Source organism: Rhinoraja longicauda, chromosome 3, assembly GCF_053455715.1.
Source record: "Rhinoraja longicauda isolate Sanriku21f chromosome 3, sRhiLon1.1, whole genome shotgun sequence".
Lineage (NCBI taxonomy): Eukaryota > Metazoa > Chordata > Chondrichthyes > Rajiformes > Arhynchobatidae > Rhinoraja > Rhinoraja longicauda.
In genome coordinates this window covers 68,905,313-68,920,768 of record NC_135955.1, presented here as the reverse complement: position 1 = coordinate 68,920,768, position 15,456 = coordinate 68,905,313, and the positions used below count along the sequence as shown (strand labels likewise).

The following is a 15,456-nucleotide window of genomic DNA, read 5'->3' as shown; positions in this document are numbered from 1 at the left end:
TCCCTTTCCAAGGATACAGCCTGACCTGTTGTGTTTTCATATTTTTGAGTCGGTTATTCAGCATTTACAGCTTTTATTTGCATTTTGAGTGAAGATAAAATTACTGTTCTTCCTTTCTGACAGGAGGGGGAAGGAGCAGTTAAATTGGAACAAGTGATTTACCCATTCTTTTCCAATCAGACCAACTGCAACCTAACACCTCGTAGTATTTATAGCATTGAATCAGGTGATTGCAAAGGTTCCCGCTGAAAGAAGATGGACCCTACTTAATATTTCAGTGAGGTTATCATGCTGCAACTAACACTAACTTCATGAAAGGGAGAGTTCTGTGTTACCTGCAACCTGGCACCAGACCCATTGAAGAAGGGCCACCAATTAAAATAACCTAGGATTAGTTAAAAATTATCCAGAGTCTGTCCAAAAGCCTTGTAGACCAACAGACGTGGCCCAGAAAAAGTCCTTGGGCTCTCTGATATCAGTAATCAAAGAATTCCTGTGAATCCTAAGTTCTGGCTTTCCTCTGGTCATGTGCGGCCTAGACCAACCTGATCCCAGTCTGCCTCCTACCGACTGCCATGGATGCTCAGCCACAAACTCCTGCTGCTCCATTCCTGTTCCCACCTGACTGGCAAGTACTATATTGACCTTTCTGTCCTGGGCCTCCTCCACTGTCTGAGTGCAAATTGGAGGAACAGCACCTCATATTTCGCTTGGGCAGCTTACACCCCAGCGGTATGAATATTGACTTCTTTAACTTCAAGTAACCCTTGCTGTCCCTCTCTGTTTATTCCTCCCCCTCCTAGTTCTCCAACCAATCTGACTGTTCCACTGATTAAATTTTATCTCTGTATGCTCCAATGTGACCTTCTCCTTGCTAACAATAATCTATTCTACATTTTGATTGAACTACATCCTCTTTGATGTCTCATTTTCGCACCGCACCCTTCCTTATCTCAGTGTCTTCCTCTCCCCCGACTCTCAGTCTGAAGAAGGGTTTCGACCCAAGACGTCACCCATTCATTCTATCCAGAGATGCTGCCTGTCCCGCTGAGTTCCTCCAGGATTGTGTGTCTATCTTTGGTGTAAACCAGCATCTGCAGTTCCTTCCTGCACAAGTAGTAAATCTACTCAAGTGAAAGCAGGAAACTTTCATTTAAATGTGACAGCTGAGTGAGTTGTCAGGCAGGATCTCCATACTCTGGGACTCTCTGGCTGAGTACAGTCCTTACTTTGAACCTCCCATGTACCATACACAACTTCCTATCAAATGCTTGGCTATATTCTTCCTCATCTATAATATATGAGATAATTCAATCATAAGAAGGTGCCCAAAACCCTCACATAGGTATATAAATATGAGCAATATACAACCTTAGGCAAATTCTACTGGATTGTAAAATACCCTGGGTATGCTAAAAGACCAATACAACATGGCAGGCTTGGTTGAAAACCCAATTCCATCTTTGAATTCACACACAGAGATAATTATTATCTTTAATAAATGCTCATTTGCTCATTAGATGAGACTTATTTGCTCAACAGGATGGTGTAGTGGTAGAGTTGCTGCCTTACAGCACTGGAGACCTGTATTCAAACCTGACTACTGTCTGCTGTCTGTGCAGAGTTTGTACGTTCTCCCTGTGACCTCGTGGGTTTACTCTGGGTGCTCCGGTTTCCTCCCACATTCCAAAGATGTACAGGTTTGTAGATGAATTGGCTTTGGTAAAATTATAAATAAATTGTCCCTAGTGTGTAGCATAGTGTTAGTCTATGAGGTGATCGTTGGTCGGCATGGATGCAGCGGGCCGAAAAACCTGTTTCCCTGCTGCATCTCTCAAAAAATCGAAAAATAAGTGTTCCACGTTAGATCATTCCATGCCCTGTTCCCTTTACTTCAGCATCTGATCCCCGGATGAGTAAAATGGAAATAAAGAGTAAAGGCCTTGTGAACATCATTTCTTATCTGCCAACGTGGTTGATAAGCTATCCTGTGCTGCTGTCTAAAAGCAAAATTGTGATAAATGAAAAAAATGCAGCCTTGCTCATTATTCCAATTAGACGTTTACATCGATGCCCTCAGCAACATTGTTTTACATTCAATCCTGGACTAGATCATATCCAGATCGATATGCACAGTGTGTTGCAAGTCCCATTATTCCATTACTGACAGGTGTTGCTGACTCAGCTGGTAGATTTATATCAAGTTAGAGTATGAAACAAAATCCATTTATGAGAAGACAAAGCATTCGTGTCCCTCAGTGACAAAGGACGGAATCTAATCACTGTCAGAGGCAAAGACACAAATTGCTCTGTTTTAGTTCGGGCCATGCATTGAGTCTGAATTTTTTACAATTCACAATACTCTCATTGTGCAAATTAAAATAATCAATTCAATTCTACTAAATTTGAGAAAAGTGCTTTTAGCCAGATATAACCAGATATAGCCAGATATTACACGGAGTGGTGAAGTCACTCATTTAGTTTGCCTCTTGCATTCCCCCTGAACACCCAGGCATGGCCTTTGCCTCCTGGTTCAGATTCAGACACTGTTCCACTTGAGCTGATTCCTCTCTCCATCAGTGCCTATCTGAGTACTGGTGGCAGGGCTGCAACTTCTGAACAGTGAGATAGGAAACTTCACAGAAATATTTCAAACAATCCAGTTTCTGGCATACTGGACCTCAACATAAGCTTTAAAATAATCTCATTTGAAAGGTACCAATATTTTAAGTTAGAAAAGGAATGCAATTGAACATCACCGGATCCAACCACTTTCACTGAGTGTCCAACTGCAGGTATCGATGAGTGGCACCTACCCCACTCATCACCGATCCAAATGCATTAAACTAATGAACAGTTTTTTTTCGTTTTGGGCAAGGAATTTTAAGAAAAGTGATAGAGACTCATGGTGCACTCGTACTTGAAACACCAAAGTCTTTTTCACTTGTGGGAACTGTGATGCAAACTTCAGTTGTGAGAGGGGCACCAGGATTGTGGGTGCACATATGTAGAAAGGAACTGTAGATACTGGTTCATACTGAAGATAGACATAAAGTGCTGGAGTAACTCAGTGGGTTAGGCAGCATCTCTGGAGAAAAGGAATGGGTGACTTTCAGTCTGAAGAAGGGTCCTGATCCGAAACGTCACCCATCCTTTTTCTTCAGCGATGCTGCCTGACCCGTTGAGTTACTCCAGCACTTTGTGTCTATCTTTTGTTGTTGCACATTTTCAGTATCAAATGTATAGTCCAGTAGTCTGGTCTGGGGCAGGGTTTGGGGAGCATGGGAGATGGAGTTAGATTAGCCAGTTGCTGTGTGCCTGGTCAGGACTTGTGTAGTGGGATGAAATGAGCAGAAAAGTTGCAAAGGGAATGACCTCGTCCATCCACAGTAATTCTAATCTTGTATCGAGATGCAGAGTTGATACACACTCAGAAACACTGTGATGGATTTTTGCAGTGATGTTAAACAACGTGGAAATTATCATTATTGTCCTTCGCTTCAGAAGACAATAACTTTTCTCAATTGCATAATGCTGAAAAACAGAGCTGTGTAAATTGAATTTACAGGCAAGTGAGTCATCCAGATGATGACTGAGTTCTGATGGCAGGTAAAGGTCCAGAAATGATCTATTTTCTTCCTTCTGAACTTGATTAAGCTGTTCTAAGGTTTGCAAAACTCTCTTGTGTATGTAGATTAAAGAACGCTGTTGTAGAGTAAATTCATCATCAAATAAGAAACAGAGGACTAGCTTCAAATACATTACTTTGACTGTACTAGTCTTGGTTATTCTCTTGACGAAGTGAAAACTATTGTTGAACCATCAGTCTGAAAGAAGGATTCCAACACGAAACATTGCCTGTCCATTCGATCCTCAGATGCTGCCTGACCCACTGAGATCCTCCAGCACTCTGTGTTTTGCTCTGGATTCCAGAATCTACAGTTTCTTGTGCCTCCATTAAAACTATTGTTATTGCAAACACATCAAAGGATAGAGAATGGAATCATGCCTTTCTGGAGTAGACAATTCAATAGGCAATAGACAATAGGTGCAGGAGTAGGCCATTCAGCCCTTCGCGCCAGCACCGCCATTCACTGTGATCATGGCTGATCATCCACAATCAGTACCCCGTTCCTACTGTCTCCCCATATCCCTTGACTCTGCTATCTTTCAGAGCTCTATCTAACTCTCTCTTAAAAGCATCCAGAGAATTGGCCTCCACTGCCTTCTGAGACAGAGAATCCCACAGATTCACAACTCTCTGGGTGAGAAATTTTTCCTCATCTCAGTTCTAAATGGCCTACCCCTTATTCTTAAACTGTGGCCCCTGGTTCTGGACTCCCCCAACATCAGGAACATGTTTCCTGCCTCTAGTGTGTCCAATCCCTTAATAATCTTATATGTTTCAATAAGATTCCCTCTCATCCTTCTAAATTCCAGAGTATACAAGCCCAGTTGCTTCATTCTTTCAACATACGACAGTCCCGTCATTCTGGGAATTAACCTAGTGAACCTACGCTGCACTCACTCAATAGCAAGAATGTTCTTCCTCAAATTTGGAGGCCAAAAATGAACACAATACTCCAGGTGTGGTCTCACTAGGGCCCTGTACAACTGCAGAAGGACCTCTTTGCTCCTTTTCTCAACTCCTCTTGTTATGAAGGCCAACATTCCATTGGCTTTCTTCACTGCCTGCTGTACCTGCATGCTTCCTTTCAATGACTGATGAACAAGGACACCCAGATCGCCTTTTCCTAACTTGACACCATTCAGATAATAATCTGCCTTCCTGTTATTACCACCAAATTGGATAACCTCACATTTATCCACATTAAACTACATCTGCCAGGCATCTGCCCACTTACACAACCTGTCCAAGTCACCCTGCATCCTCATAGCATCCTCCTCACAATTCACACTGCTACCCAGCTTAGTGTCATCTGCAAATTTGCTAATGTTACTTTTAATCCCTTCATCTAAGTCATTAATGTATATTGTAAATAGCTGCGGTCCCAGCAACGAGCCTTGTGGTATCCCACTAGTCACTGCCTGCCATTCTGAAAGGAACCCGTTAATCCCTACTCTTTGTTTCCTGTCTACAAACCAATTTTCTATCCATGTCAGTACCCTACCCCCAATGCCATGTGCTCTAATTTTGCCCACTAATCTCCTATGCGGGACCTTATCAAAGGCTTTCTGAAAGTCCAGGTACACTACATCCACTGGCTCTCCCTTGTCCATTTTCCTAGTTAGATCCTCAAAAAATTCCAGAAGTTTAGTCAAGCATGATTTCCCCTTCGTAAATCCATGCTGACTCGGACTGATCCTGTTACTACTATCCAAATGTGCCGCTATTTCATCTTTTATAATTGACTCCAGCATCTTCCCCACCGCCAATGTCAGGCTAACTAATCTACAATTCCCTGTTTTCTTTCTCCCTCCTTTCTTAAAAAGTGGGATAACATTAGCTACCCTCCAATCCACAGGAACTGATCCTGAATCAATAGAACATTGGAAAATGATCGCCAATGCATCCACGATTTCTAGAGCCATTTCCTTAAGTATCCTGGGATGCAGATCATCGAGCCCTGGGGATTTATCAACCTTCAGTCCCATTAGTCTACCCAACACCATTTCCTGCCTAATGTGAATTTCCTTCAGTTCCTCCGTCACCATAGGTCTTCTGGCCACTACTACATCTGGGAAATTGTTGGTGTCTTCCTTAGTGAAGACAGATCCAAAGTACCTGTTCAACTCGTCTGCCATTTCCTTGTTCCCCATGATAAATTCACCTGTTTCTGTCTTCAAGAGACCCACATTTGTCTTAACTATTTTGTTCCTCTTCACATACCTAAAGAAGCTTTTACTATCCTCCTTTATATTCTTGGCTAGCTTACCTTCGTACCTCATCTTTTCTCCCCATATTGCCTTTTTAGTCATCTTCTGTTGCTCTTTAAAAGTTTCCCAATCCTCTGGCTTCCCGCTCATCTTTGCCATGTTATACTTCTTCCCTTTTATTTTTATACTGTCCTTGACTTCCCTTGTCAGTCACGGTTGCCTCTAACTCCCCTTAGAATCTTTCTTCCTCTTTGGAACTGATCCTGCACCATCTGTATTATTCCCAGAAATACCTGCCATTGTTCTTCCACTGTCATCCCTGCTCGGGTCTCTTTCTAGTCAACTTTGGACTGCTCCCCCCTCATGCCTCCATAGTCCCCTTTGCACAACTGTAATACTGATACTTCCGATTTTCCCTTCTACCTCTCAAATTGTAGATTAAAACTTATCATATTATGATCACTACCTCCTAATGGCTCCTTTACCTTGAGTTTCCTTATCAAATCTGGTTCATTACACAACACTAAATCCAGAATTGCCTTCTCCCTGGTAGGCTCCAGTACAAGCTGCACTAAGAATCCATCTCGGAGGCTTTCCACAAACTCCCTTTCTTGGGGTCCAGTACCAACCTAATTTTCCCAGTCTACCTGCATGTTGAAATCACTCACAACCACCGTAGCATTACCTTTGTGACATGCCAATTTTAACTCTTGATTCAACTTGCACCCTATATCCAGGCTATTGTTTGGGGGCCTGTAGATAACTCCCATTTGGGTCTTTTTACCCTTACAATTCCTCAGTTCTATCCAAACTGACTCTACATCTCCTGATTCTATGTCATTCCTCACAAGGGACTGAATTTCATTCCTCACCAACAGAGCTACCCCACCCCCTCTGCCCACCTGTCTGTCTTTTCGATAGGACGTATACCCCTGAATATTCAGTTCCCAGCCCTGGTCCTCTTGCAGCCATGTCTCTGTAATTCCCACAACAACATCATGCTATGAAAGTATTCTGTGGGAATAGTCTTCATGGGAAGCCAATCAAGCAGAAGACAACTTATCCACCAAAACCATTTACCCCATCCGTTCAACAAAACCTTTTACAGCTTTTATAATTATTTATTTTGCTGCTCAAAGATTACCTACAAATATAATATTACTTCAGAACAATGTTCATAAAATGTTAGGCAAGATCTTTTTATGTAGCCATCCCACAGCCTCTGATACGTTAGCAGACTCTGATCAAACACAAAGAAATTGAATAGTTAATCTCCAAGCTCCTATCTAAATTGCAACTGTTCTTTCATGAGATTTGACCGGCCCCTTCGCCAGCATGTCTCTCAAGAAATAAACCTGCTAATTACCATCTTGCAATCATCATATTGTCAATGGTAATTGTAAGACCATGAACATTGCTTCTCAATAATCTAATGACTATCATATTTGTTCCTTGTCTCCAATTTATCACCTGAAATTGCCAGCAATAGATTGATGGTATCATTGTTCTACGTAGAATATTAGTCCAAAGGGTTAGAACCCATGGGATTCAAGGCACGTTGACAAATTACATTCACAATTAGTTTAGTAATAGGAGGCAGAGAATGATGGTTGAAAGCTGTCTTTGTGATTGGAAGCCAGTGACTAGTGGTGTATCACAAGGATCAGCGCTGGTACTCTTAATGTTTGATATAAACATGAACAATTTAGATGTGAATATAAAAGGTGCAACTAGTAAATTTACAGATTACATGAAAATTGGTGGTGTCGTTGATTGTGACGAGAGAAGCCTTGGTTTGCATAATAATATTGATTAACGATAAGATCCACAGAGCAGTGGCAGATGGAATTTCTGAAATGTCTGAGGCAATGTATTTTGGAAGGGCTATCACGAGTAGAAGATACACAGTACACATAAAAGAGCAAAACGTGCACAATCAGGTCCTGCTGCGATTTATCCTAATGCAAGTTCAGATGTGCAGAATGATGTTACTTCTCTTGCAACCCTCCCATGGACTGGAAAGATATGTGTATTTTAGTCGGCACGTTTTATTGAAAAAGTCGGCACTTTCTATGCACTTGTTTGCAAAGTTAGTATGAAAAAGGTCCAGGGCAATTCCTAAAACATCATGGAGTCTATTCTAAAAATACATGCTGTGAATTGTGATAGGTATATAAGATGCAAAACCTACTCAAATGTTGTGGGCCAGCTATTTGCATAATTATTCAAAGTTCAGTTGGAATTTTGGGTAGACACAAGAAACAGCTGTCTTGTGAATCCAAAATAGAGCACGTCCAAACCTTGAAAGATTGAAGATTTCTACACATTATTGCATCAAATTTATATAAATTGCAAAACCAGACGATTTGTCCCAACAGGTCCAAGTTAATGTTTATGTTGAATACATTTAAATTAAGAGTATTTGTGTACAAGATGAATTTACAAGAAGAGAGTTTGTGAAGGTAGACACAAAAACCTGGAGTAACTCAGTGGGACAGGCAGCATCTCTGGAGAGAAGGAATGGGGACATTTCGGGTGAAGACCCTTCTTCAATGACCCAAAATGTCATCCATTCCTTCTCTCCAGAGATGATGCCTGTCCCCCTGTTACTCCAGCTTTTGTGTCCATCTTCGGTTTAAACCAGCATCTGCAGTTCCTTCTTACACATGGGAGTTTTTGAGGTCACTATGTTTTCAAATCAACTAGTAAACTGGCTGTAGAAATAAGGAACTACAAATGATGGTTTATATCAAGATAGACACAAAGTGCTGTCGTAACTCAGCGGGTCAGGCAGCATCTCTAGAGGAAAAGGACAGATGGCGTTTTGGGGCAGGACTCTTTCTTCAGACTGAAAGTAGGGGGTGGGGGGGGGGGGGGAGCTAAAGAGCTGGAGGTGAGAAAAGACCAGGTCTAATAAGGGCCAGGAACAAATGACCTCGGGCAGGATGGAGCCGAGGCAGGCCCGTTGTTGGCCAGGGAAGGTGTAATCTCAAGAGGGAATGTGGTGAACTGTGGAACTGGTTAAATGACTAGGGTAGTGGAAGGGGGCAAGGGGGGAAGGGAGGGGCGTGTAAGTAGAAGTTACTTAAAATTAGAGAATTCAATTATGACCTGAAACATCACCTATTCCTTTTCTCCAGAGATGCTGTCTGAGCCACTGAGCTACTCCAGCTTTTTATGTCTATCAATGTTTGTACCACTGGGTTGTAAGCTCCCGAGTGAAAATGCAGTGCAGTTTCTCCAATTTGTGTATGGCCTCGCTCTGGCAATGGAGGAGCCCCAGGGCGGAAAGGTCAGTATTTGTGGACAACAAACCTAGCATTGGAGAAATTAACAAAACTGAAGAGCAGATACACCCCTGGGATCAGGTAACCTACATACAGGATTTTCGGGGAGATAGGTCTGAAAATAATGAAAACACGACTTGTCATCTTCAAATTCCTCGTGATTCTAAAATAGTTTCCACAGATTGGAAGATAGCTGATATAATCCCACAATTTAACTAAGGGCTGAGAGGAAACAATGGACTACAGACAGAATACTGAAACTCATTTTCAGTATTAAGAGAGAATTCGATCCTGACTAAGGGTGCTGCACTGTAAGGAGTTTGTACGTTCTCCCCGTGACCTGTGTGGGTTTTCTCCGAGATCTTCGGTTTCCTCCCACACTCCAAAGACGTACAGGTATGTAGGTTAATTGGCTGGGTAAATGTAAAAATTGTCCTTAGTGGGTGTAGGATAGTGTTAATGTACGGGGATCACTGGGCGGCACGGACTTGGAGGGCCGAAAAGGCCTGTTTCCGGCTGTATATATATGATATGATATGATATATATGATAATACTGAAACTCATTTTCAGTATTAAGAGAGAATACTGAAACTCATTTTTACTGATGTGTCAACAGACCAAAGGAAAATTATAAAAGAATTGTGGAATGCCAATGTAGATTCATGATTGGAATACCCATTGGACTTGTTTGAGAATGTAATAGGCAGATGAGAGTAACTAGTTGATGGACTTTCAGGATGCCTTCAGAAAGGTGCACGCAGGAAAAGATTAAGCAAACTTCGAGCATATGGCATTGGGAGTAATGCTGGAGTGGCTTGAGAAATGTTTAATGAACTGAAAATAGACAGTAAGAATACATTTTTATTCTTACTGTCTACCAGTAAGAATATAAATTATTTTAGAGTTAGGAAGCTGTGAGGAGTCGTGTGTCACAGGTATCAGCGCTGGGGACTCATTTGCTCACTCCCACCTGCACCCTCCGCTCTGCTGCTGCCAATCTCCTATCCCCCCCCATCCGGACCAAACTCAGATCCTGGGGGGACAGGGCTTTCTCCATCGCTGCTCCCACCCTATGGAACTCACTACCCCAAACCATCAGAGACTCCTCCTCACTCACCACATTCAAAACATCACTGAAGTCTCACCTGTTCAGTACTGCCTTCAACCACTGAAGGTCACCTCACCTTCTGTCTCCTTTCTCTGTTCGTTTACTTATTTATCTATTTATTCACTTCCCTATGTTCTTTAAATCCCTGTAAAGCGTCTTTGAGTATATGAAAAGCGCTATATAAATATAATGCATTATTATTATTATTATTTGTTCATAATCTATATCAGTGCTTTGGGTGAGATCATTATTTCTAAAAATAAAACTTGCATTAAATTTAAATTTATGTGCAAGTTACAGAAATCCACCATTCGTGGTAACCCTGAAAATACTGATATCTGTGGAAAACCAACCTGGTTCACACTAATGTCCTTCAAGGATTGGAATCTAATGACAGTATTTGGCCTGGCCAGATCCACCAATGTGACTGACTTTCAGCTGCCTCTTTCATTCGGGGGCAATTGAGTTTGAAGAACAACTGCTGGTATTGCCAGCAACACCCACATACCATGAAATAATAATTTAAACTAACACAGCAGTAGATGTGTACAAACCAAAGGGAGGAACATCAGGACAAAACATTAGAAACGATCGTTTCTAATTTGACTCACTAATCATTGAGAACATGATGAATAGTGTAGCTAACTCGCGTTAACTCCAAACCTGTATTAAGCCACAAAACATTAAGGACACTTTCCAACTTTAGGATTTATTACTAAATCTAACAAGAAAGCTTGTGTCTGAACTGATCTCTCCATCCGCACTCCCCCACCCCAGCCGGCAAAGAAACCCGTCTTCATTTTTCCAGTTGGCTCCATTACATGGAAGAAAAACACATTGCACAACAGGCCCATTTATTCCTTTTCCACTTCATAAATACTCCTCGTTACCCTGCAAGGAATTCTATGGAACTTTAAGAAAGTATTCAAATTGGGTATAAAATAATCATTCCAAACATCATGGTGTACGACATATATTTAGTAAATGTAACCCTTGGTGCTTCAGAAACCAGATTAGTATTTCCACAGGCAGTTTCCTACTGTTGGGTAGATTTCAAAAATCAAATGTAATTTTAGATTTGAATTTGGACAAAGCTTTATTTCTGAGGGCAGAGGATAATGATATTGCGATATTGAGGATAATGATACTGCCAGAATTAGTTGTCAAAGGAGAAACGGGCTCAATTTAACTTCTATCTCCCAGTGGAAAAGTGGAACTAACCCATTTTGTGTTCACCCTAACCTGACCAAAGGTAATTGCGACTGATAGCTGTCCGAAAGAGGCAAGATTGAATAGGCTAACCTGATGACTCACCAGGCCCATCAGCTATTTTCCTGGAAGCAGAATGCTGGTGGCTGGGCCTCCTGGTTCAAGCTGTGGGGATTTCAATTGGGCTGATGTGTACATTGGTTATTGTCCGACAGATTTCCATGACCTTCAGCTGGCCTGAATGCACATCAAACTACCCCCACCCTCTCCATATTAATTGTGAGTAACCAAGCATTCAATGGGTTTCTGATGCCATGGATCACTCCAGAGCTCATGCCAGCCACCATGCTGCTCCGTTTTAAGTACCACATAGCTGTTCCACACCAATCTCCATCACATTTTGGTTGTCAGTAACGAGGCTTGGTTGTAAATTTGGCTGAGGCTCCCACAAAAGACGGGTTATCATCTGGTTCAACTATATTGTCAATACAGCCCAGAAAACACTCCAAAGCCTCTGTCCTCAGAAAACTGAGGAAAATTGATGTCCCAAATGACTTACCAATTTCTACAGATGCACCATAAAAGCATCCTAACAGGATGCATGATAGATTGGTATGGCAATGGCTCTGCCCAAGACTGCACGGCACTGCAGAGAGTCGTGAGCACAAACAAGTTCATCACACAAACCAAACTCTCACCCATTGACACCATCTACATTTCACACTGCCTCAGAAAAGCAGCCAACATAATCAAAGACCATTCATACCCCAGTCATTCCCTCTACTCCCCCTCCCATCGGGCAGAAGATACAAAACCCTGAGAGCACACACCACCAGATTCAAGAACAGATTCTTCCCTGCTGTTACTTGATTTGACTTACATAGAAACATAGAAAATAGGTGCAGAAGTAGGCCATTCGGCTCTTCGAGCCAGCACCACCATTCGATGTGATCATGGCTGATCATCCACAATCAGTACCCCGTTCCTGTCTTCTCCCCATACCCCTTCATTCCTCTAGCCCCAAGAGCTCTATCCAACTCTCTTTTGAATGCATCCAGTGAATCAGCCTCCACGGCCTTCTCAGGCAGGGAATTCCCCAAATTCACAACTCTCTGGGTGGAAAAGCTTTTCCTCATCTCAGTTGTAAATGGCCTACCCCTTATTCTTAAACTGTGGCCCCTGGTTCTGGACTCCCCCAACATCAGGAACATGTTTCCTGCATCTAGCTTGTCAAATCCCTTAAGAATTTTATATGTTTCTATAAGATCCCTTCTCATCCTTCTAAATTCCAGTGAATACAAGCCCAGTCGTTCCATTCTTTCATCATATGACTGTCCCGCCATCCCAGGAATTAACCTCGTGAACCTACGCTGCACTTCCTCAATAGCAAAAATGTCCTTCCTCAAATTAGGAGACCAAGCTGCACACAATACTCCAGGTGCGGTCGGTCTCACCACGGCTCTGTACAACTGCCGAAGGACCTCTTTGCTCCTCACATACTTCTCACATACCAAAGATATATTCCTGATCTTTCAATCAACCTCATTGTGGCACTTGCACTTTTTATATCTGCACTTTCTCATAACTGTAACGCTATATTCTACAAACACAAGCAACTGCAAATGCTGGGTTACAGAAAAATACATAAAATGCTGGAGTAACTCAGCAGGTTAGGCAGCATCTCTGGAGAGGTTATGTTGCAGATAGGGATCCTCCTTCAGAGTGATTGTAACAGGGGGTGGGGGAGAAAGCTTGGAGGGGTTGTCAGAAGGTGATTCATTTCCCACAGGATACTTAGGCTCTGATCTGCCCACGTGGTGCACAGTAATTGTGAGCTTGGCCCAGTTGAGTTTCCAGACAATGTTGAGCAGGTGCCCTATCAATGGTGGGGATTTGACATTGGTAATGCCATCGGATGCCAAGGGTAAGTAGTTTGACACTCTCTTGCTGGAAAAGTTAATTGGCTGGCACTTTGGTGGTGTGCGTGTTAGTTGTACGATGTCAGCCTATGCTTGATTGTTGTTTAAGTCTTGTTGCATGCAGGCATGTTAATATCACATGCACTAAGGTACAGTGAAAAGTTGGTTTTGCATGCTATCCAGATTGATCAGATATACTGTACATAGATACAAATAGTTCAAACAAATTAAAATGAGATAGAGCCACAGGGACGATACAGAGTGCAGAATATAGTTCTCAACATTGTAGCGCATTGAAACGCATCAGTTTTTTAATTTAGTTTTTAGATTTAGCGATACAGCATGGAAACAGGCCATTCGGCCTAATGAGTCCGCGCCGACCAGTGATCCCTGCACACTAACACTATCCTACACCCACTAGGGACAATTCACAAGTTTACCGAAGCCAATTAACCTGCAAATCTGTAGGTCTTTGGAGTGTGGGAGGAAACCAGAACTCCCAGAGAAAACCCACGTAGGTCACAAGGTGGACGTATAAACTCTGTCCAGACAGTACCCATAGTCAGGATCGAACCCAGGTCCCCAGCACTGTAAGGCAGCAACTCTACCGCTGCATCACCGTGCTGTTCCTTAGACAAAGTGCAATGTCCTCAATGGGGTAGAAGTGAATCGAACAGTACCCTAGCTTATGGAAGGACCATTCAGAAGCCGGATAACGGAGGGAAAAAAGCTGTTCCTGAGCCTGGTGGTGTGCACTTTCAAACTTCTGTGCCTTCTGTGGCATGGGAGATGAGAGAAGAGGAATGACCAGAGTGGGACGAGTCTTTGATTATGTTGGTTGCTTTTCTAAGGCAGCATGAAATGTAGATGCAGTCAACAGTGGCAAGGCTAGTCTGCCTGTTGGACGAGAGTGCAACCAACAGCAAACCCACCACAATTCTGTCCTGAAGATGTAAGGAAGATCATTGATGAAGTGCCTGGAGATTTTTGGGCCTAGGACACTGCCATGATGCTCTGAGGCTAGAATCTCTGACAACCACAACCATCTTCCTTTGGGGTGACTCTCACCATTGTAATTCTTTCCTTTGATGTCCATAGACCAGTTTTCCCAACACCTTGATGTCATACCTTGATATCAAGAGCTCTTCACACTCATCTTATCTCTGGAATTCAGCTCATTGATCCATATTTGAACTAAATTTTGAATGTTCCTGGCAAAACCTAAACTTGGCATTGGTCAGTAGGTTACTGGTAAGTAAGTGCCATTTAAATAACTCTGCTGGTCAGTTTACCCTCACTTTTTTGGTCATTAAGTGGAGAATTAGATGGTAATTAGCCAGATTGGATTTGTCCTACTTTTTTTGTGAACAAGACATATCTGAGTAATTTTCCACATTAATGGGTCATTACCAGAATAAATGTAGTGAAACAGTTTGGCGAGAGACACAGCTTATTCCAGAGTGTACATCTTTGATACTACATTTGGAATGTTGACTGTCCCACAGTCATTGGTGTATCCCTTAATCTCTGCTACATCTTGATACATGTATACCGGAATTGGCTGAAGACTGACTCTGTGATAGTGGGCATCTTATCTATTCAGTACTTCTGGATGAAAACAATTGCAAATGTTTCAGCCAAGTCTTTTAATGCATTGGGGCATGCCAATCAATTGCAATCTTTGGTCAATAGTTTGGGTACATTAATTTTCCAACTGGAATAATTCCAGAGAAAAACAAAACCTCCTTCTTATATTGCTATGCATTGTATTATAGCTAATCACAGACTGTGAATAACTGCCATTCCTACCTCTGTCTGGTCAATCATGTGTTCCAGTTGAAAGATCTGAGTTTTCACTTGGTCCTCTTTGCTGATGAGGTAACCGATACTCTTAGACAGCTTCTCCTGTTGGCATAACAACAAAACGTATTGTAGGATGAAACCAGAGAACACCATTCAAACCTCACCAGCTGTCAACAGATCCTCAATATCACACTTTACACATAAACAAAGCAGTGAATAAATCTGAAAATTAATGAAACCAAATCTATGTAAACGAATAAACAGAGAATGAGTGAGGCTGGGAAACAGGCA

The 15,456-nt window shown here is 42.2% G+C and overlaps 1 protein-coding gene across 3 annotated transcripts in view; it reads right to left on the bottom strand.

Moving 5' to 3' along the window:
* Nucleotides 1–15,456, bottom strand: part of trim36 (tripartite motif containing 36) — a 98,284-nt gene that overhangs the window by 48,096 nt on the left and 34,732 nt on the right. For all 3 annotated transcript variants that reach the window (XM_078396327.1, XM_078396328.1, XM_078396329.1), the window contains one exon: nt 15,172–15,267. In XM_078396327.1, coding sequence (XP_078252453.1) covers nt 15,172–15,267 — 96 coding nt within the window. The remainder of the gene's footprint in view (nt 1–15,171; nt 15,268–15,456) is intronic.